At 40.3% G+C, this 22,360-nt stretch overlaps 3 protein-coding genes across 10 annotated transcripts; 1 reads left to right on the top strand and 2 right to left on the bottom strand.

The window, feature by feature from the left end:
- Positions 1–136: 136 nt before the first annotated feature.
- Positions 137–15,190, bottom strand: LOC111272868 (uncharacterized). The gene is made up of 2 exons (XM_022854518.2): positions 13,809–15,190; positions 137–221 (listed from the first exon to the last, which is right to left on the bottom strand). Exons 1-2 carry the CDS (start codon positions 15,188–15,190, stop codon positions 137–139), a joined length of 1,467 nt encoding a protein of 488 aa, XP_022710253.2.
- Positions 15,191–15,523: 333 nt separating this feature from the next.
- LOC111272871 (uncharacterized) lies at positions 15,524–18,324 on the bottom strand. 2 transcript variants are annotated; one of them, XM_022854520.2, is made up of 5 exons: positions 18,154–18,324; positions 16,922–17,031; positions 16,618–16,750; positions 16,289–16,395; positions 15,524–16,074 (listed from the first exon to the last, which is right to left on the bottom strand). In XM_022854520.2, the coding sequence occupies exons 2-5, from the start codon at positions 17,000–17,002 to the stop codon at positions 15,961–15,963; spliced, it is 435 nt and encodes a 144-aa protein (XP_022710255.1). In that variant the 5' UTR covers positions 17,003–17,031; positions 18,154–18,324; the 3' UTR covers positions 15,524–15,960. The 2 variants fall into 2 exon arrangements, with proteins under 2 accessions (XP_022710255.1, XP_022710256.1); XM_022854521.2 differs by lacking the exon at positions 18,154–18,324 and adding an exon at positions 17,417–17,860.
- A 48-nt stretch (positions 18,325–18,372) lies between these two features.
- PIG-M (Phosphatidylinositol glycan anchor biosynthesis class M) lies at positions 18,373–21,918 on the top strand. 7 transcript variants are annotated; one of them, XM_022854522.2, is made up of 4 exons: positions 18,373–18,507; positions 18,717–18,834; positions 19,718–20,857; positions 21,174–21,918. In XM_022854522.2, the coding sequence occupies exons 3-4, from the start codon at positions 20,177–20,179 to the stop codon at positions 21,711–21,713; spliced, it is 1,221 nt and encodes a 406-aa protein (XP_022710257.2). In that variant the 5' UTR covers positions 18,373–18,507; positions 18,717–18,834; positions 19,718–20,176; the 3' UTR covers positions 21,714–21,918. The 7 variants fall into 7 exon arrangements, with proteins under 7 accessions (XP_022710257.2, XP_086829544.1, XP_086829545.1 ...); XM_086973418.1 differs by having other exon boundaries at positions 18,380–18,507; positions 18,752–18,834; XM_086973419.1 differs by having other exon boundaries at positions 18,404–18,507; positions 18,749–18,834.
- Positions 21,919–22,360: the final 442 nt, after the last annotated feature.

Raw genomic sequence — 22,360 nt, 5'->3', positions numbered from 1 at the left:
CATCATTACCTAGAAGCCTTAAGAAGCGAATGTGAGATGTAGACTTCGGTGAGGAGTTTGGAACCATGAAAGAGGTACGATCTACGACATGCTTCTGGTAATATAGGGGAAACTCCGCTCAGAAAATTTGTTCAAGTCAAACCCGTTTTTCCATCTTCAGCTGCTCATGGTGTAAAACGTTGTTGTTATTGTCGTGCACCGTGCGTCCTCTCTCCGACAGGCTGCAAACAGAGCAGTACCCAACCGAAAAAGACACAAATCACCCAGTTCGTCTTATACTATCGATAGTGGTCTGGGCAAACCTTTTAACTGCACAGTCCGTTTAAAACTTGAAATGCTTCATAAGTAAGCTGAATGGCAGTAAAAATGCTTAAATATTGTTCCTGTTTTGTTTTTCGCGAATCGCTTATATGATTAAGAATAATTATGTTAAGTCTACTGATACGCACGTGATTTGAAACAAGCGAAATTGAATTAATAAGCCTTAAGACGAACAAAGTCAAACGAACACATCTGATATATTCTTTTTTTTTTTTTTTTTTTTTTGATAATTACTTTTCGATAAAAATAGTATAAAATAAATAACACAAAGTGTACTTTATACACCTGTACAAAAATTAAGTTCCTTCAAACGTCCCGTAACCTTGTAACAAGCCAAAACGAACTTATCAGGCATTGCTATTGACTATTAATGGTAACAGCTTCTACTACTTTTGCTTTCTACTAAAATATTTAACACAAAAAAGAGCTAGGTTAGTTTCGTTAGTATTACTAGTATCAGTCTACCTCTATGCCCGAATACTTAGTATCTTGTTTGATATGGAACATCGATTAAATAATTCCCGTATGCGGGCTAAACGTCTGTGTGTTAGAACGCCAGTAAGCAAACGCCGACTTTGGAACAAAGTGACTTGTAACTAAAGTTCTTGATCTGGAATTTCTCTTCGATACCTGAGTGTACTCTCTTTTGGATAGCTAGCTGACTAGGCAGTTCGATTTCAGTCGCGGGGTCGAACTCTTCTTTTTCCCCTTCTCCCACATTTCCTCCTGCCTTCGTGTGTATTGTTCAGTAAACTGATGCCTAATTTTCCGCCTGCTAGGTCAGTGGCTGGATACCATGTGCGTGTGAGTGTGAGGTAGCGCATTTATGTATGCCAATGTGTATCTTCTTATACGCAGCTAGTGTGAGCACAGCCGTCTGTTGAAATGAAAATTTTTATTAAGTTTCTATCTCCTTTTCCTTCGCCTTCTTCTTTTCCGTCTTCCAGCTTTTCTTTTGCTTCCAACTTCAGTCCCTATCTGCCGTCTGTCAATTCCCTAAGATCCTTCCTTGCGCTGGTGTTTGCCAACGCTTCCAGCCTGCTCACCTCTTTCCCCTAGGCGCTCCTCTCTCCTTCTAGTTTCCCTGGTAACCTGCTTTCTCCTCAATCGTCTGACGAGCCTGCAACTCCTGCCGCCCACTCAAGAGGCTGTTCGGAAGACCATTAGAGCTGGGGGTATCCCTCATAGCATTGTCGATGGTAACGACCGGTTCTCTAGCATTAGCTGTCCGCATTTGGCCACGTGGATAGCAATGGTGCTGGTAATCGACGCTGAAAGGTGTCTTCTAGGTGGCTGACTATCAAGTACACCAACAGAAACAGTAACGGCAGTAGGAGTAGGTCTCCTTTGCCAGCCCAGTGTTCTGGCTACTGCCGCTCGCGGCTGCGACGACTGGAGAGTGAACTGGAACTTGGAGTTGAGAACGGTAAAGAAAAGAGGGAACCTAATGCAAAACTGCTGTTGGTTTAGCCTGCAACAGGGACTAGGACGATAGGACTTTCTTTAGTCTTCTATATTTAGGATTGCTTCAGCGGAACAGCTGGATCCGTGGCGGGCCGCACTGGATGTAAACACTCGAACAGAACAGTTAGTAGTGCCCACTACCTTCAGAGCACGATCCGCTGGTGGTGGCTTCGACGTTACGCTATTCGGTACAGCTACGCCCTCTCTTCTTGTCTGTCTATTCCTGAACCTCCGTGGACGCTGCCGAAAACGTTCGCTTGTAAATATTCTTTCCATTCAATTCACCAAATTTCCTTCGCCTCTCTTAGTGGGACAGTACGCAAGGTAGCTAGCTAGACAGCAACGATTAGCAATTGGAAGAGCAACGACAACAGTAGAGACTTCAACTGTTTTCTGTCAATCGGTTTGCTCATATGCTCTATTTCAGCTGCTCTTATATCGCGGTTTTGCGTTGAAACATCGCGACGTATTTCTCTACTGGATTCCCCATCACTCTCTTGCACCTATGGTTGAACATACTCGGTAAGCCAGGGCCCATACACTGGGCCCGTATTGCTACCGAGTTCTAGTTCTTCTTGTCGAGATAGACGAAATGCGGCTTCTCTGTCAGTTAATTTGCTTACATCCAGAAATATATTTATACGTGTAAGAGGAAAGTATGCATACCAGAATCCGTTCTTTCCGGTACATTCCCCTTGTGTTTCCCTTCCGCCTTTTTCTCCTACTGTCTTTATAATCTCCTCCATCTTTACTCTTGTTGTGCGGCGGGGTCAGCTATCACTGCCCGCGAAAGGTTCCTGAGAGCCAGTCTCACAGACGGTAATTGATAACGCAATGACTCAATGCAGAAGAGTTCTAGAAAGGTATGGTGACTGCTCGAACCTTCTGTTCCGGGCAAGGAGTGCCGAACGAAGGATGGTCACGAACGCAAACAATTTGCCTAAAAACCTTTGCACTAAGTTTCTCCTTAAGGATCTTCAGGTCTAACGCTTTGATGCATCGCCCCCGTAATCGTGTTTTGAAAGAATGGATCTTTCTTGTACCCTTGAGAGAATGAAGTGCCCCTTAGCGATCACTGCAAACGACGTTCGTAAATATGCCTACATTATCTAAGATGTCCTCCCTTTTTTTGGTCCATTGGCCAGCAAGATGGTACCTTCAACCAATGGAGCTGATACTATTATTGCTATTATCGAAGTGATGAACCCTACAGAAGGTCGAATATATCAGCTTTCGCGGAAACGGGACCGTGGAAAATAAATCAAAAACAAAAACGGTTCGCAAATCTAAATTCGTTAGTCAGAAGCACCTCGAAGTTTCAACAACATTTTGGTGTTGGTTCATAGTTTACGCGACAAAACCGTATTAGAAATGTTGCCCAGGTCTTTAAAGATTAATTTTCAAGGCTTAAAGAACTTACCCCATTTCTATGGCAGCAAACTAATAATCACCTGTTAATATTGTGTTACGTAACTAAAATCGATGAACGGCAATGTCGTGTATCCAAACCAGAATTTACAAAAAGAAAGAAGGCTAATAGGCGCTTGCCCAGACTGACCTCTTCAGGCCTAGGCTTTGGAACCAGGTTCCTGACTGCCGAAAGCGAACTAGATCCTTTTTACAAAGTGATAGATGTTATTGTGTGCTAGCAAAAGATTTATGCTATTGTTAACGATCTCTTCAAGGCAATAAACATATATTTCAATTTTAAAAGAACAAAAAACCGCCAAAAGTCATCTCAGTGCAATGCTGATAATCACCTCTAATACCTACAACGTTTACATGAACCGATGGTTCCTGAGATGTATGCCTATAGGCCTATGTTAATCCTACAAGTCGATAAAAATGCAACTGATTAACGCAAATGATACGCAATCTAGGCGCAGCTACTTGTTGTAGCTGCAAGTATATATCTAACTAAATTCGACGTTGTGTATGAAACAATACTTTGGTCAATAAAGAATCAAGGTTTCAAGTTAAAGAACTTATTAATTTTCCATTCATAGGAGAACTATCTTAATGGCCAAACGTAAGGTAAACCGCCATAATCCTGGTAGGCCAGCAAAACTAACATCTCTCAGGCCATGGCATTGTGTCACAGAAATTTGGGAGGCGTTTGGCCAACAGTTATGGCAATATACAGCCCTTAAGTAGCCAAGGCTCCCGGCGCTGTTGAGGCAGAGCTGTTAATAAATATGTAAGTTCCTAAGGAGCACAGTTGTATAGTGCATGCAGCAGTACTATAACGAGCATCCGTAACGTGCGAAAGTTAGCGTATTGCTTGATGCGAACTATACTCCCCCATTGATCTCGAAATGACTTTCGCTTAATAAAAAATACTCGATTAGATATCCACATACTTCTCCTAGGCGTACAACTTACTGATTTGTTATCGGAATATATTGTTAATTTAATAAAGATGCTTGTGGTTGTCATTAGGAGGTTGATTAACTATTGGATAAGTTCAAGGTAACCCTAGGTTATATTTTGATATTCCACATAATAGTCATTGCAGCTGCTATTAATAGGATGTTGAAATCTATCGCGATCTTGATTACCGTTGAATTCATTTCAGCAGAAGGTTGAATGATCCTGCCGTTTTTTCCGCTCCTTTTTCCTTTTCTAGTTTCTTTGTCTCTTCTCCGAAATCAGTGAAAAGATATTCCTCTATAAAACGAATTAGTTCGCTATTAAGCTGATTGTCCTCTATGTCAGCACGATGGCTGTACTGATCTCTGTCATTACTTCACGCTTTCACCATTGATACACGCACTCCCACAGGGCCGGACACAAATGAAGATGAGCAAGCTCCTCTGCTACAATCGTTCGCGCTCTCGACGAGACACCGCTGGCGGGATGAAGATAGCAAAAAGCATATTTTTGTCTGTGGTGAGTTGCGTGGAAGACGGCCGATATAGATCTCAAGCCGCCGCGTAAATATCTGCCAATTTACCGAAATGAACAAAAGGAGTTGGTGAGTGTCATGACAGTTTCGCGGTAATTGTGCTGACTCTTGCTGTTGCCATAACCTATCTCTGTCTTTTCTTCCGTTTTCTACTACGGCTACAACGACCGCTGTGAGCCTGCCGACAGCTAGAAAACAACGACAAAAAAGACAACGCTTGTCGGACCGATTTAGCTGCCCGGCACAGGCCTTGCAAGGCCGATCGGAGCTTGAGTCCAGTTTGACCCAGCAGCGTTGCAAGCAATCTGAACTGAAACAGAGGATGATAAGCTAGTAGTACTTAATGATCAGCAGCGACGATTAGGGAAGACAAAGCTGTCGAGACCGAGGAGAAAAACCGCTATAAACCCTGGAGTCGTGTAGATAATTAGACGACCGACCAAAGAAGGAAAGACACAGCCCCTAGTAGCAACCTCAAAGACAAAGATGGCTAGATTAAGTTGACGAGCAGGGACAAAGGTAGCAGCAGCAGCCGCAGCCGCACTGTCGAGAACTTGAAATCGACTGGCTAAGGTTCGAAAGCGGCAGGATGCAGTCGGACGACGGACGCACGACGGAAAAAAGGGATCAAAACATCATGCTCTCTTTTATTTAAGCAATGAAGAAGGCGGGGCCCTGTTCAGTTGGTTTGTCTCCATCTCTTCAGTAGCCTATCTTTGTCCATATTTTCCTCGTCCTTACTATCCGCACAGGGGTCAGCAAAAAAAAAGGTTGTCAATGAGTTCGCGAGAGACGGGAGGTTGTTGGGAAATAAACGAGAAAAAGGATGTGTTGGCCTGAATGGAGCAGCCAGGAAGAAGGGGATAACAGTCAACCGGAACGCCTGATTAGCACCAGGTCACGCCGCTGACAGGAATGGACGATGGTATTTGGCCCATTGGCTAATGTAGCGTCTAGCAACTCAATGACATGATCATCAAGCAGCCAGGAAGGTCTCAAAGCGCAGGACTGCAAGTAAAAATCACAATATGAAGCGCTACGTTGGTACTGAGCGCACCATTTCTAAGTAACCACATCATCCTCTGCACCTCCGTTCCCTTATCCAACATTCGACTAAAACAGTATCGATAGTAAATACAGGGCGGTCAAAGGGTGGCTCAAATCAGCAAAAACTGCTCAAGAAGTAAAGCAACTTTTTAAGTTATTTGACAAAAATACGCGCAAACAGGAAAAAAAACATGTAAACGCTAGCGATAACTGTCATATGGTCTCGTTTTTATTTGTGCATTTTACTTAATTTCTATAGCGCCGCATTATTTTCAAACACTAGCTCTAGACAACTCTTATAGTGTGAAAGGTGGACATCCTAACCGTAGGCGTTACCAAGGATGCTAGACGTAAGTTACAATAGGTTAAAGATAGTTCTGTATTTTTCTGAAGCAAACTATTTACGTACTTGTCCAAATAACACGATTTATTTATTTCTACATTTTTCAGTTTAGAGAAACATACTGTCGTGCAAAAGATTATAGTTTAGCACTTATTTTAAGTGTTTGGTTTATGTTTAGTGATTAAAACCTACAAGTGCAACACGGTAATATTTTTATTAATCAGAAAATCAAATCGTTGCAGTTCTTTTTGCCATGCTTAAAATAAACGAAAATCTGCAAGTATGCAAACATTTGCACTAATCTTCTTCCAAAATAAAGGTCGTTGTCCACGGTCGTCTTCCTCTCACTGCGGGGGCAAATTAAATAGATTGGGCTCATAGAACCCAGGCTCATATCGAAACGTCTAGGTGTGAGCTAAAAAAGGGCAGAACCAAATCCGATCACGTCTAACGGGCTCACCTTCCAAATAACTATAGTTCGACATGTTATTGTTTGAATAGTATCCTAGTACTAGCAATATTCAGCGAGCTATTTACATGCACAAAAATCTTGCAATTAGGACGGATGCTCGTAGAGGTACGTTCAAGCAAATTTCGAAAATTTTTCGAAAAACATCATACTCCGTATTCTCACATAAAGCTAACCACTAGAAGTGGAACCAGCTATCTAGCGATGAATTGAACATATTACGCAGATAAAAATATAAGATGATCAAGATTTGCAGTACCATCATAATAGTAATATAGTACACTTCTTCGCATTCCGCCCTATCGAAAACAAAAAATACAGACAGAAATGATATGACTCCATATTGGGACGTACAATGGAACCTATGCGCTAAGAACAATGATCTAACATTAAACCCGCTACCTAGAATACCGTAACCAGCTGTAGTACCAGTTTTAATTTCTCAGTTTAGGTAGCCAGTTGTGTCGGTTGCGTTCATCAACGCCTTTCTACCAGGACGCATGTTCCGTTACGTCGTACGTTCAATGCAGCATTCGTCTAGCGAGATAAATTGACAAGCCATAGAAGCTTACACAATACGGCACATACTGCTATGCCCGTCTATCTATACAATAATAAGGTATCAGCCGTTCATCAAACTAGTCTAATAGAAACGGTTTTATATTATTAAAAATTTCTGATTTTATCAATTCAAAAAACTTTGACGGCTAATGTTTTTTTGTCTGTTCGTAATTACGTCTTTATTCTATCTGTTTATATTAGAAAATATCAGTTTCGAATCGAAGGAAGCGCGCGAAAATACGCAGGGAATGTAGAGCCTTTCAACATCTTTGTTAGGTAAATGACGTTCATCCGCTCCTTTGCGATTTTATTCATGAACGTTCATCTTGCATTTTCTATCCTTTAATACATATATAATACTTATAGCATTATAAACATAACAACTGCAGAACCAAAGCTGCATCGAGTGCTTAATGCGCTTTTGATGGCCAAGTCAATTTTTTTTTGCGAAAATATCTCATCGTCTTTGCGGCAGACGTATGGAAGCGCAGTTTACGGGTACGTTCTTTATCTTATCAGTAGTCGTGAACGTTGTTGCGTAATAGGCACGCACATCTAAAAAGTCGACTCTCGTCGGTAGTACAGCCATCGGTTGCATCGATTTAAGTGAAGGCGTGGTTTCCCGATGTACTTCATTGTATTCCTCGGCATACGCAATTCCTGCGACTTGCAAATACACTCCGGAAAGAAGGGCTTGTTTTTGCCGTTGCTTCAACGACTAAGGCGTGATAGTGAGCGCGTAGCTTCGCGTTCTGCTGAGAAGAAACCGCTTTTAGCTGGATTGGTTTTTACAACCACGTCTTTTGATGCCCTATTGAAATGGCGTCATTGTTTTCACCGACTCTGTTCGCTTAAACGTCTGCCTTCAGCTGACTACTGCTGGATGGCCAATCCCACAATGAGATGAAAAAAGCAATACCAATGGTCATCAGTAGCAAAGATTGTGATAGTTAATTAAATTAATAAAACAGACTGGGACTTCCCAAAAAGATACGGATCTCTCTCTCTCATCCTCGCTAAATATATGCATTTTCTTCATTTTAGCTTTCAATCAACCATTGCTTAGCTTCACTTGCACGTGATGGAACACTGCAATATCTTCAGGCAATTCACTTCAGCCGAAATGACGGGTTTCAAATGTTTGTTTGCGCACGAAGTGTTCTTAGACTAACACAAACGAGGCTATATGAAAAAGTATGTATTGCAGAACAGCACGTATTTCTTTAAAACGGCTCCACTATGAGATGCACACAGGCGTCGTTGAAGTGAGTAAACAATAAACAGCTATCTGGCCAGTATCAATAGTAAAAGCGACAGCTGGCTTAATGTAAAACCTACATATTGTTAATCGCTGCAGTAGAAGGCACATGAACCTAAACTCCACGGCCTTAACAAGAATCTTCAGATTGAAAAGTGTGATTCTTTTCAACTTGAAGCGAAATTTTCGCTTTAGTGAAAAGAAGCGAAAGGTAATATACTCGATACGCTTGACAACATACACAACTCTGGCTCCTCGATCACGAGTTTGAGATTAATCAGTTTTCAATATGAAGATAGTTGTTTGCAGCGAATGGAAGTTCGGCTAAGCTGAAACACACAAAAACCCATAGTTGAGTCAGCTATAACAGACCCACATCGTTCCCACAGCCGCTTTAGGCAGTTCGATACACAGAGAAATTTTGTGATTGCCTCTTGGGCCTCCACCGAGGTCCATTAGAATTCGGTGTCATCGAGACCATCGTAGGTTATATTTGAACCCGCTTATCCTACCAAAGTAATATGGGATCATTGTCTGCCTTTAGGTAGACCTGATGTGGCACGTATTTGCTCAGCTGATCTGCGCAGTTCTCCAATCTTTCAGTGTTTTTATAATCGTTACACTGAGCACCCCCTAAAAAAATCCGTCTCGGTCCTATCTGCCACTCAAATGCAGAACAAAGTGATGATAAATATAAGAAAAAGCTATAGGGAGGCATTCAATAAACCTCATTACTGAAAAAGTGATATCGCTGACTAGTGACACAGTTGGCGAAACTCGCATTAAAAAAAAATACTTAAACAGATCTTCAACGTAATTGCTGTTGCCACTTGAGCAACGTTCGTAATATTGTTCCATTCACTTCACCTTTAGAATACGCTCTAGATACACCATGCCCATGTTATAGACCGAGCTACTTGCATAATGCTAAACCTCAACAGTCGACAGAAGACAGGAACGCCCACGCATCGCTGGTGGCTTGACCGCCGTTGTTACACATAACCGAAACTGTTATATTTTAACAACCATTTGCGTTTCGTTTATAAGATTAGTTTTGATAAAACAATCTTGCAAAAACTGTAAGCCCGACGGTATCGAATTGACCCTGAAGATTTTCACAAACTTTGAATGGTTTTTTCAAAAAAGGACATCAATTCATTGTCCAAAGTGACTTCATTTTACCCTGTTACAGAACTGCCACAGCTAGCTATTCGCTTTGTGTTTCTGTTGTCTGTTTTTTTTAATCGCTATTCCCTTACACTCTTCTGTATTCGCCGTACAGGCCTTTTGGCTTGCAGTTAAAATCTCACGAAAAAATATATTTACAAAAAGTATCAGTTAGTATACTTGGAATCGTGTGTTGTCCAACCTAAGACCTTGATTGCGTAGTCAGAATATCTGTTTGCAGTAAGTTTTTCAAAAAACGTATGTGTGTAACCACCTATGAATCATAGTAGGATAGTTTTTACAGCCAAAAACACATAGACTGCTTAATTCTAGCATTAGCTACAAAAAATCAATTCCCTCTTCAGGGACAAGCGTAAAATCTGATGTGGTCCCGCACGCGTTCAGCTATCCAAGAATACACGAACTCAGTGGAGGAAGGCGGCATAAAACAAATCTTTTTCTTTTTCCCGAATTGCCTTCGCTCGTTAGTTTTTTTATCCAGGAAAGTTGCAATGACCGCAAACAGAAAAAAGCTGAAGGAAAAGCATGAACACGATCAAAAGTGCTTCTGCACAAGTGTAGAGTCAACAGAGGAACTTAAACCTGGTTTTCGTAATGGTCCGCGACTTGTGTCCGCAAGGCTCCCCTTTCATCAAAAAAGTTTCACCAAGTTGGATATTATTTTCGTTTAGGACGGGTAAGGCTCGTGTATGGTAATTACCGATTTTTGTTAATTTTAAACTGTTACGACCACTAGTGCTTGCACTGAAGCTGCTGCGGCCTAGACTTCGACCTGCGTAGCACCTCCTGACATAGCAGTCCGACAGCAGCACCGAAAGCCATTCCCTCAGATCTTATTCAGTTTCGGAGAGCGCGGAAACAGTTAGTTCGCGGCTCGGAGGGACGGCATAAGCTTATGATTTCTACTGTCCAGAGAATACAAGCTCTTATTGCGGCCTGAATAAAATGCTCAAAAAGAAAGAAAAGCTTGCCTCGCAATACTGCCGTGGGTTTTGTTGGCAAAAAGGAATCTATTCGTCATACTCGCGGTGCCGATGTCCAGGTCAAAATACGCTGCTGCATAAAATTTTGCAGTTATTGGCTAGAGATTTGTGTTGCAAATAATATAATTCTACGATCCGTGCTTATGATCGCAGAAAGCAGTTACTCTGCTAATCGTTGGTAGGCGTAACGTTCTATGGAAAGCTAATGTGCTGTCTAACTTCACATTTACTTTGTTCTGTGAAAAACTAAAAGCGCTCTAATAGACCACTAGTATTATGTAGTAAAAGATGAGTATAGCTTCGAAACATGTTTAGTCCCAGTCAGTCGCAATCTTCCTCAAAACTAATGATGATATCATTCATTTGCGGTTCAAGTCTACTTTGACGCCGTAACCTCCATCTCTCGATTAGGTAAAAAAGTCTGTCCGGTGTTAAATAGACCCTGAGGACACCATAGGAATCATGGGTGTCTAACATGTAGCTAGCATATTATAACAAATGGCTAAATCTGTTAAATACTGTGAAAACGTTCAGGCAACGTACAAGGAAACTGTTTTGTACAGAATGTCTTACAAAATACGTTAACTTACACCGTAACTATCACATGTCCTCTAACAGAAATCTCCGATGTAATACGCGTACATCTACAAACATATGGCATTGATCTATCACTATTGGTGGTATGATGTACCATAAACAGTAAGAAATTTCTACTTAACAGACGTGGTTAAGACAAGAAAGAGATAGATGGGTATACAGAATACATGGATAATAAGAGAAAAATGTGGCGTGCAGAAAAATTGCTAGGTAATGAGTCAAGCATTTGTATCCGCACGAAAAAATAACTACTGCCACAACACGGTAGTCATAAGTTAGCTCTACATTGAGACGGAGTCGCTTGCTGTGCAAAAAATAAATTTGCCGTATAAATGACTATACAGCTCCCGGAGCAGTTAGGCTTTTGCAGCTCAAGGATCTGGTCAAATGTTTTTTTACATGCTTGCAAGAATAATAGCACTCAATAATTTATTATTATTATTATTATACACATATTTATGCTAATAATAATGGAACAACTATTAATTGATTATGATTCGTAACCTCTCGCTGTAATTGCCAACTCTTAGTCGTAATGAGAGGTATTGCGTGGATAAATCAAACAAGATAAATATACTGCAAAGTGGTCCTTCAACTACAAGGAGCAATAAAATGCTAGCCTTTTTTACCCCGCCCTCTGTTAAACACTCGAATATTCCACGGATTTTCATTTAACAAGAAACTAGAAGAAGAAAAACAAAAAAAAATAGCGTATGTGCATCCACTTAGATAGATTAGCCATTACACATAGTGCATAGTCAAACACGATGTATTTATTTGATCATGTGATTCACTAAGCTTTTTACCTCTGTATTGTAAATTAGTTCGCATCAAAAAGACCTCCTTCCTACATGAGGGAAAAGGCACAGCGCAGCGCAGGAATCGTAGTGCATATAAGACTGCGAACCCATTGCTAAGCCGACAGTTGTCCATGGTACAAGGTACCCTAGTAATTATTGTTTGCTGCTTATCAACAAAATAAGACTTCCATGAGGGACACTTGAGTATATTTTCATTAAATGAAAAAGGAGCATGAACTACCAATAGATGGAAATTGCATTGTTTAGCCAGCTTTCTCGTTATCAAACATCTGGAATCATTTTTCTGCTCAAACCATGAAATTCTTCTGCATTAGCCTTTTTATGCAGTGCCCTTTGTTACAATTTTTATGTTACAGTAAAACTCGTAACGTTCTCCATTTCTCTAACTGGTGTCACCTTGGCATTCTTGCAATGGTTTGTTGACACTTCTTGCGTCCTGACTAGTGACACAGAATAGAATGCATTGGCATTTTCCATTGCCTCTATTTGCAAATGCATTTTCATCTCTAAACTATTATCTTGTGCATAAAATCACCTCGTTTGCCTATATACAATGTGTTTTTATTTTAGGAGTAATTTCCTTGCGATCAATGCGGAAAGCTGTCGTTGAACTAATAGGTTCTCTGTATTTATTCAGTTAACGAAGTCTGACTTTTAAGGCTACTATAGCATGAAATATATCGGCGTACACAAAAGCGGAGACCGACTACGGCAACTTGTAGGTCCATATTTATCGGGTCCTGGGCACAAGGAAATCGACACAGCGGAACGTGCGGACTGGTGAATCGTGTTTGATGCCGTTCGATTCTCCTAAATGGGCTTGTTATTTCGAGTTAATGAGCCATACCAAGCAAAGGCAGAACTTCAGGAAAATATGAATACCGACTATTTGAATCGAATTGGCAAAACGCAATTCAATATCTCTCGAAAGGTGGTAGGTAACTGATGTACTCTGGAGCCGCTCGCCAAACACATGACATACAGTACCGAATTCGAAGCTGCCTATTCGTTCCTGATATGTATCACTTTTGCGGTTTATTAGTTGTTGGCAATTTTCTAATAGTGTAGTATTTAATATTGAATTTTATGAGTTATATAAAAAAAAAAAAGTTTCCCTACACATGTACATCTTTTATATAATAGACTTTTTAATATGGTTCAAAATTTCGGCCGCTGAAGTTGACAACCTATTGTTTAAGCAACGCAACCTCTAATAATCGGTAGCATTTTAATTATATTTAAACTGTGTCAGTTCTATTTGGGTTGGCAGATAAATATGAATTTCATATGATATGAATATGGATAAATAAATATGAAGTTCAGTTACGGGCCGGTCGCAGAGCTAGCACGAACGGAAAATGTGTGCTGTTCTTTTCATTAGAAAGATAATTTCAGGCACGATAAAAAATTTTATAGAAAATTCGAATATATCTTCAGCTATCACGATTCAAGGCTTCTTCAAAACGCCATGCCGATAGATCATCTTAGAAGAATTGTAGAAAAGTACTCATTCTACCCGAATTCTTTTCGGCGTAGTTTCAAAGAAATACTATGATTACGATCTTTAAGCAATGGACCTTTCAAAAAATCAATGAGCCATTGATGAATTGTCTATATTACTTAGTGTATATTGTATAAACACACGAAACAATTCGCAGCGCGTAACTAAATTCTACAAGTTGCATTTATTGAAAACTTCCAGGATAATTTTCATTGATTTTATCAACAACCAAGTCTAAGTGAGCGATCTGATCAAACAGTATTTGTGGCATTAAAGGCAACGTCCATCTGTTTAGTTCACAACCGCCGTTCTTCGGAAATTTCAATATATGAAATGGTGACAAAACCAACCTCGTGCCATCGATAAAGTCAAATTGTAGGACGCCATCGAATGTCAATGCCATTCCGGCTTCCGTGCGCCACCAGTTTCTCAGGCCACTCGTCTGAGCCGATGTATTCGACGCCTTTCCACAAGTTTCTTTTCTCCACCACTGCAAATATGCGATTTTATTTTTTAGAGCTGGCGGTGCTCTACGCAGCGAGAATCGCAAGCCGACGCCATCGTTCTCAAAATAGTGCGTCGTTCCATCGATATCACTATACACGGTCGACATATCATTGTATAAGATAGACGAACACCCGTTGCTGAACGCAACACAAAAGCCAAATTGGTGCGTGAAATCTGCCCAGTGAACAACCCATAGCGGTGCTTTTTGATGATGCTTTTCACAGGTTGAATCGGGGGATGGAACTGACACAATTGAAGTCTCTTTCTCCGTGCTGGTACCCGTATTAGTTTTTAGTACATCCTTCACTCGCTGTACAACACACGCAAAACAAACTGGTGCACGAATAATTTTATTTCGTCCGTTCAGACGGTACGGGATAATCTTTTTCAGCACGAACGAAATTATCGGTGATCCCACCGTTAGAGGGTCGACAAAACCAAATCGAAGAAGGTCCCTAGCGCAGGGCCGATCTTCCCAATTTGAATTGAAAATACGCTCTAATAGGATCGACGCATGACCGCTCTGTAACCCAATGTTGTCCAGACGAAACGCACGATCTTTGATTTGACCAAATAGTGCACACACGGCCTCGCGCATCGGGTAGCTTGACTCTCCTGGCTGAAAGGGATATTGTCCTGTCAACATAACAGAGAGAACGACAGCGGACGACCACATATCCCAAGCCGGGGAGACGATTTCTTCGTCTGCCTCCGGAGGAATTGTTAGATAGCATCCTGCCGCGGGAGCTAGAATATACCGACTACCGTAAAGTTTCACAGCAACGCTGAAGTTCGAGAGCTTGATAAGTCCCGTGGATGATATCAAAAGAGACGCCGGCTTAATATTTCGATGGACGATGTCACTCTCTTCTAGATAAACGAGGGCCCGAAGCAACTCTGTGAATATGCGCCTACTTTCTTCGATACTCATGCGTGCCTGCTGGTCAAGAACCTCCTGCAAATTCAGGTCAACCCAGTCGAAGAACATGTACAGCCGATTTCCATTTAACCACGTCCATTTAAGTGCCTGCACGTAATCACTAGATAACCGTTGCAAAATGGCGATCTCGTTTAGTACATGATCATTTTCTACAGAAACCCGCTTGTAATAGAATTTTCGACCATTCGGTAGCTCGAAAACGCCGCATGAGTTTTTAACTCGTTTCTGCTCAAGTTCCGCGATAATTGATTCAGGAGCTGTTTCTATTAGACACCTACTAAACATCGTCGTTCTTTACGCCTTAAACCGCGCAAGCATGGCGTTCATTGGCTTAAAATGTCTCTGCTATGAAAGAGTTATGAGCGCTGAACCAACAACAAACAACACTGCGGTCACAAAAAGGTATCTCCAAAGGTTTTCTGTATTAGGATCACGTGGCGTCAGTTTTCACATTAAATAGGACATTGCAACAACTCATGCCAGGGGAGCCATAAACCCTTTCCTTTTATATTGGCTGCCGGAACCAGAAAACCAGATTGCATAGAGATACAGCGAAATAATCTGTGTCATGGTAAACCGACTAATAGGCCGAATTTTACGCTAATGAAAACAGCACTATTTCAATACTTCAAAGGTTGTCCGTTTATTGATTATTCAGTAGCTCAAGTGATACACTCGACCGTATACACAAATACATTCTTACAAACAACAACAGTAATAATCGTCTTTATGTTCACCTGATTTCACAATGCGATTAACGCGAAGTGAATTTAACAACATTCTTAGCAGCTAAGTAAGTATATCTTAGAGCAGTGTAAAATAATTTCATCAAAGCAACGATACTGGGACGACATAAGAAATCGATAAGCATAATTTATATAGATCCACCAAATCCATAAACAGATATCCGTTGTTTTCATCTAATTCATTTAGATTATTGTCGAAGGTCTGTGCCAGGACAAATATACTCTGCCCGTAGGCGTAACGTAACATATAAAGCAGTTTTCCATCATTATTTTCAGGTCCAGGTACTTTGTCACTAGTCATTCAACAGTTTACTCGTTGAGAATGGTGCGCTCAAGTTTGAAATCATAGGAGTAATCCTCGATCCGGCTACCAATCTCATTTAACGAGCGCGTCATTGATTTCCACGTGTGGTCTCCTATGCCCTGCCAAGTAACACGATAAACGATCCGTGTGTAATTAGGGTTTTTACGAAAGGCTCCTTTTTCAGAATGAATATCACTTTGGAACACGTTAAATGTATGTAAGTTTCAAATACATTATCAGGCGATCGCGATTCTATAATAATATAGTTAAGTAATCAAGTAAGAAACTGTATTCAAAATAATTGTTATCTCGTTTTTATGAGCCAAACGATACCTTTCCAGATGTTAATTTGCTATCCAGCTTAAAGGGCACCTTATCGATAGAACTTTGTCGTGCTAGTGTATCAACTGGGCTTGTTACGGGAAGCGAAGATGAGCCGCCTGTTTTTAAATAAAATTGATAAAGACGAATACATGCTGTTAGCTAGAAAGATGTCCCTGCGAATCTATTGAATTTATAGCTACGTTCCCCTCAATGGTTTAATGATATTCGATATCGAAAAACTTCAGTTTCTTAAAACTCTTTCTATATATATTAAAAAACTGTGTTGAATTTAATAACAGATCACGCTTTTATACGTGAATCAGGCATTACATACATACCGGCGTCAGGGTGATGCGAAATGTGCAAGCCACCGACATTAGGATACAGAGTTCCCTGAGGTGATGTGCCTCCTCTGAAGTCAGAATCTTGAAGAACAACAAAGTCTGGTTCCGGTTTCGCCGGCGTCGTTTCCTATATGAATAAAACAATACCATTTGATTATTTTACTTGTTGACGTTATCCAATATTGAATAATCTCGCAACATGTTAAAGTACCAAGCCGATTTACTAAAGCAAGTACAGGTATATTTGAGTGAGTAATATGTTAATATCTTAAGCTCCATTTATTGTGTTGTGCGGTACCTGTGGAAGTGATGATACCGATGGGGATCGTTGGTCTTTCTTTGGCTTTGATGAGCCGAACAATGCGCTAAGCAGACTCATTTTGCCTACAGCTGAAGCTGCAACAGTAACTGAAAAAATAAAAATAGAGCAATCATGGCGAGCCTTGTAACAGATCATTGCTGGGTGGTGCATGAAGTTGCCCTGTTATGTTACTATGTTCCTCTAAACGCACTTGTTTTTCCAGCGGTATCAGACCAGAAACGTCTTAGAGTGTACAACTATTGGATCAAATAAAATGTGCTTGTTGCTTCCAGTAACAACAAATGAGTTGAGAAGTGACCGAGTCAATGAGAGGTTTGTACAGAAGACGGTTAGACAACCGAGGAAATAATTCATTCACTTTGCATAACTTTACCACTATGTTACTGTTATGGGTTACTTCCATGATATAAATGTATACATCGATAATTAGACGTAAATACTTTTAAACAAAACCTTGGTTTTTGGCCTTACCTTTTTAGTGTATTTAAGGACCATATTCATCAACCAATTTTAGTTGTTATATAATTGAACAGTTATAATTGTGATCACTATAATACGGCTATATTAGACTCTAATATGATACAATTATCTGATTCTGACTCGCGACAACTCGACAAACTGGATTGTCAGATGTCGTAATGCTGACTTGCTTCATATGCAAGGCGCCCGCCGAGGCAATAAGGTTTTGGGACGTCATGGTTTCACAGTTTATCTTTCTTTTCGTACACTCTGTACAGTATTTTTTGGATTTACATAGACATTTATTTCGAGAACAAATGCATTTTGTATACTCAAGTAATTTAAGCATGCAAATGCTACAGCACACAAATTCAAAATGATTGGAGGCGAGGTTAATTGCATTTTAACTCATATAATTGATAATTTTTCTCGAAGTGTGACTCAGATCTAGATGACGTTGGCTATACGCAGTCGGACACGTTAGCAATACTGCTACCATTACTTTACATATGTAGTTATTGTTCACCATTACGTACAAGAAACGTATAACCTTAACCTCATCGCAAATATATAAAATGCTAAGAAAAGCCCTAATTAGTGATTTCGTTTAATACGAATCATATCGTAATTGTCGCCAAAGCCATGATCAATCTTATTTAAGAATATGACACTATTTAACATTTCCGGGTGCTAACATTGGTAGCTTGATATGAACTGACACAGCATATCACCTGGCCTACTATATTTACCGAATCAATTGTGGTGAGAGATAATTCCGCGGGCTTTCAATCGATACGAGTCATTAAAACTGTCTCCGTTTTCACACACAGTTCGTCACATACATCTGTGCAAGGTTATTTTTGTCTTTTGTGCATCTCTATTTTGACTTGTCTTCAAGTTGAAAAGTTTGTATATTCTTTCATACAGCTCACGCCAGTGTTGTTGCGCAATCCAGACCGTCTGCTCACTGTTGATAAATACGCGCGCACAGAAAGAATATGGGGTATGGTTGAGCCTGATTTTGAACTGATCAGTGGAAACTATTCAGACTTGGTGGCGGAGAAAGTAGTGCCCTTGGAAATTATTCGTCCTTCGTTTAATTCGTAAGTAATCAAAACGCCGTGTACGCTCTTTAGTATGTGTTAACCCATGTAAACTACTGTACCAAAATTTAGCTTGTAATTCAGTTGCCACAGCCAAATAGTTTTAAATTGATTGGGCGATATTTCCCAGCTGGGCAATCTAAGCTGGCAAAGTAGCATAAATAAGAGCTGAGTTTCTATTACGCAATTCTCATAATGTGCCATTACAGGACGGGAGTGTATGTATGTGTGTGTGTTTCAGTAGACCAGCTGATGCTAAAATTATATAGATGCCGCTCGGTGACCCGTGCCAAAAGCAAGCCTGCGACATTCAGCGATGCCTGCAGGGTAAGTGGCTGCTTTCTTTGGAGTGGCGTGTGCTTCTTGAGAATTCTATAAACGAGCATCGAGCTTGGCCGAGGCTTGATTGAGTTGCCCGTGCGCGTGAACCTCGTTAACGGTAGGGAAATAGTTAAAGACTCAGACGCCCGGTCACTAAGCTGCGTTGGTAATGTTAAATTTAATTTACCAGCTGTTTGCCCTTATGTGTTCGGAGTAGCATGAACCGCTCTGCGCGTTCTCTGATGTAAATACAATAAATAAAGATAAGGATAGCCTTTGCAGAGAAGGTCAGTACGACCCAATGCTATTGTTTCAATGCTCAGTGCTGCCATACAAATAACCAATTCAGTTAAACATTTTCTACTGGATGCCTATCATAATGATCTGTGGTTTAATATATGCCAAGGCCGATAGTTATAGGTAAGTACAAAAAACTTTGCGTTGTTTCTGAAGCCATAGTGAAGAAGACGGTGGCTTGTTTAAAATAGCGTATCCGGCATAATGGAAAGTTTATCAGATGTGAGTTTTTGTTAAGGTGTACAATATTTAATTTCTCGTATCACTCACAGCTTCTAAAGCAAGTACCGTTTGTTTCATTGTGTATGTTCTTACCATACCTTTTTTAGGCAAGCAATATGCAAAAATATTTGAGCCATTATATAATATAAGAATTCCGTTTGTGATATTCTGTTAAAAAATCGATCATTTTTTGCGCATAGCTTGTTTTATTGTTTGTTGCACGTTAGCTTAGTTTTCAAATTTCAGATACGCAATACGTATTATCTTGATATTTACAAAATATCATTAGTAGGTACAACTTGACACGTTTGAACAGAAAACGTGTTTAACCCAACGTTAAGACTTTGGGCTCTCTTTAATAAATTTCCAGCTAACCATTATAAAGAGGCGTTATGCACTGAAGCCTTTCGTGCAATGGACAAGTGCTGCGAGAAATGGGCTGAGAAAAGCGGTTGCTGTGCGGGTTTCCTGAAGGATCAACAATTGAAAAAGAAAACAGCAAAATCAACTACGTCACTATAGTAAACATCTACCAACCACTCGCAGCTGGCCGTTTATAATTTTTGTCTCATTTCCAGTGAACCTTCTCTAGTCACATGCACATCGAAAGCATGCCACTTACGTACTAATACTTTATAGAAACAGTCATCTTATAGATTACGACGTTTCTGACCATCACTGTTCAGTCAAGTGCCTGTTCAAACCTAAACGGCACACAATATCCACGGTAGTGCTCATGGCTTAGGTGAATTAATCGGACAAATCGGTGCACTCGGGTGAACGAGCGAATGACTAGTTCCGTGCTTCGTACTGAAATGATAATCACGTAATGAGCGTCTGGAAACATTTTGTCATCGGCCTGGCCGTACGGTTGGTGCTGTGTCTCTATTCTGAATATCACGATTCGGCGTTCACCATCAAATATACGGATATTGATTATCAGGTGTTCACCGATGGAGCTGAGCATGTTCTTAAGGGAGCGTCCCCGTACGATCGAGACACTTATAGATACACGCCTCTTGTTGCATATATAGTGCTACCGAATGTTCTCTATCATCCGATCTGCGGGAAGTTACTTTTCAGCATTGCAGACGTTGCGGTCGGTTGGTTTGTCTATCAGATGGTGGCATTCGACAAAAATCGTCGGCGAACCAACGCACCGATAGCTGCAGCTGTCTGGTTATACAACCCGTTCACGGTGGCGATATCTTCGCGCGGTAGCTTTGAGCCAGTTCAGTGTTGTCTCGTGCACCTGTCATTATGGCTAGCTCTCAAGAGAAAATATTTGCTGTGTGGCATCGTGTGGGGATTTTCAGTTCATATGAAAATGTACACCATTATCTATGGCTTGGCGTTCTATATTTGGGCTAACGTCTATACATCTGCAAGCGAACTAAAAGATATGATTATCCCGAACGGATCTCGAATCTTTTTCGGACTAGGAGCTCTGCTTGGATTTGGATTACCAACAGGATATTTCTACAATGAATATGGATATAAATTCCTTTACGTAAGTAAAAATACACAGAATTCAGTAAATGATCCGCTACCCCCAGTTTATATCGTGAACGTTTCTTAGTTGACCTCAATTTAGAACTTGCATTCCATCTAAGCATTCAGTATTGTGTCTTGTCTTATATCGTAAGTATTAAAAACAATCATTAATATTTATAGGTGACAGATCGTAATTATCTTCTACGAATTCTTTGATAAGGCTTTAGCTCGTTATTAGGTAGCGAGCAGTTACGCAATTTTTCGTATATTATACCATTCTACTAACACACTTTAATTCGCTCTTTTGATAATTTGGCATTTTTATACCGCAGGAGACGTTGTTGTACCACCTTCAACGAGAGGACATTCAGCACAACTTTTCGCCAATGTTTTATCCGCTCCGGATTCTTTCCGAGAGTCCTTCGTATGAGAACAACTTAATTAAAATGGCACTATCAATCTCTGTTACAATTGTCCAGTTTGTGCTCGTGATAAGAACCTCATTCCGCTATGCCGGTTCGCACCTGTCATTCGCTTTGTTTACCCAGACGTGTTATTTCGTTATCTTCAACAAAGTTGCCACTTCACAGTACTTCACTTGGTACCTTTGCCTTTTACCCTTAGTGCTTCATCGGTTGGCATTTAGCCCGCTCGCGTGGGCATTTATATTTGTGGCATGGATCGGCGCTCAAGCCCAATGGCTCCTTCAAGCGTATTATTTCGAATTTGAGCAACGGGATAACCTTTTCAATGTTTTCATTGCATCGATCATTTACGTTGTGTCGCACGCGACGTTATTATGGGCGCTCGTACGTCGATACGACGCCACCATCGCTAAAGAAGCTATACTAAGCAAAATAAAACGCAAATAGGTGCGGTAGAAGTTAGTTCTTAATTAAAAAAGAGAAAAATAAAACACTTTGAAGATTATAGAGCTAGGTCCGTGGACATGAATAACGTATAATATCGTGTAAAACCCTAATAGCAGTTTCGAGGAGCATGCTGCTCTTTTAGCAGACATGAAGTAAAAAGCGGCCTTGAATAAAAATAATAAATGCCATTTTTGTATGTTTCGTATCCAACTTATCTCGTACTTGAGTAAATGCACAAATAATTTAAATAACCTTATATATCATGAATGTAAGTTAGCTTTATACTATAAATTGCTTTCAATTAAAGTTAATCAATGTTTTATAATCTTAATTCTTTTCGCTTGGCATAGGACTTTAGAACAACTTCCTGTAATTGTGTCTGTCATCGTTACCTCCCACATATATTTCACACTAAATAATTATGCTCTTATTCCACTATGTATATTTATGTTAAAATTATATTCACTGCTTTCACTCCTGTCAGTTCTATTTTAATTACTGCTCATCGATCTAATATCAATGGTTTTTCTCATTTTTCTACTGGCTTGAACGGGCATAATCAAGATACTATGAAATAAGACACGCCACTCTAAAATATTTATCAAAATTCACAATTACTTCAGTTCATTCTTTATTATTACTATACA

Source organism: Varroa jacobsoni, unplaced genomic scaffold, assembly GCF_002532875.2.
Source record: "Varroa jacobsoni isolate VJ856 unplaced genomic scaffold, vjacob_1.0 contig03650, whole genome shotgun sequence".
NCBI classification, from domain to species: domain Eukaryota; kingdom Metazoa; phylum Arthropoda; class Arachnida; order Mesostigmata; family Varroidae; genus Varroa; species Varroa jacobsoni.
Note: the sequence above shows the minus strand (reverse complement) of the source record. Positions and strands in the feature narration are given on the sequence as shown.

Bases quoted from the DNA above. Each gene is read 5' to 3' on its own strand.
- LOC111272868 (XM_022854518.2), bottom strand. From the start codon at position 15,190: ATGTTTAGTAGGTGTCTAATAGAAACAGCTCCTGAATCAATTATCGCG. The intron at 222-13,808 runs GTTGGTTTTGTC...CTCTGTTTGCAG, and splicing joins GACTTTATCGATGGCACGAG to CCTGTCGGAGAGAGGACGCA.
- LOC111272871 (XM_022854520.2), bottom strand. From the start codon at position 17,002: ATGAGTCTGCTTAGCGCATTGTTCGGCTCATCAAAGCCAAAGAAAGAC. The intron at 16,396-16,617 runs GTATGTATGTAA...ATTTAAAAACAG, and splicing joins TTCGCATCACCCTGACGCCG to GCGGCTCATCTTCGCTTCCC. The intron at 16,075-16,288 runs GTATCGTTTGGC...GTTACTTGGCAG, and splicing joins GCAAATTAACATCTGGAAAG to GGCATAGGAGACCACACGTG.
- PIG-M (XM_022854522.2), top strand. From the start codon at position 20,177: ATGAGCGTCTGGAAACATTTTGTCATCGGCCTGGCCGTACGGTTGGTG. The intron at 20,858-21,173 runs GTAAGTAAAAAT...TTTATACCGCAG, and splicing joins ATGGATATAAATTCCTTTAC to GAGACGTTGTTGTACCACCT.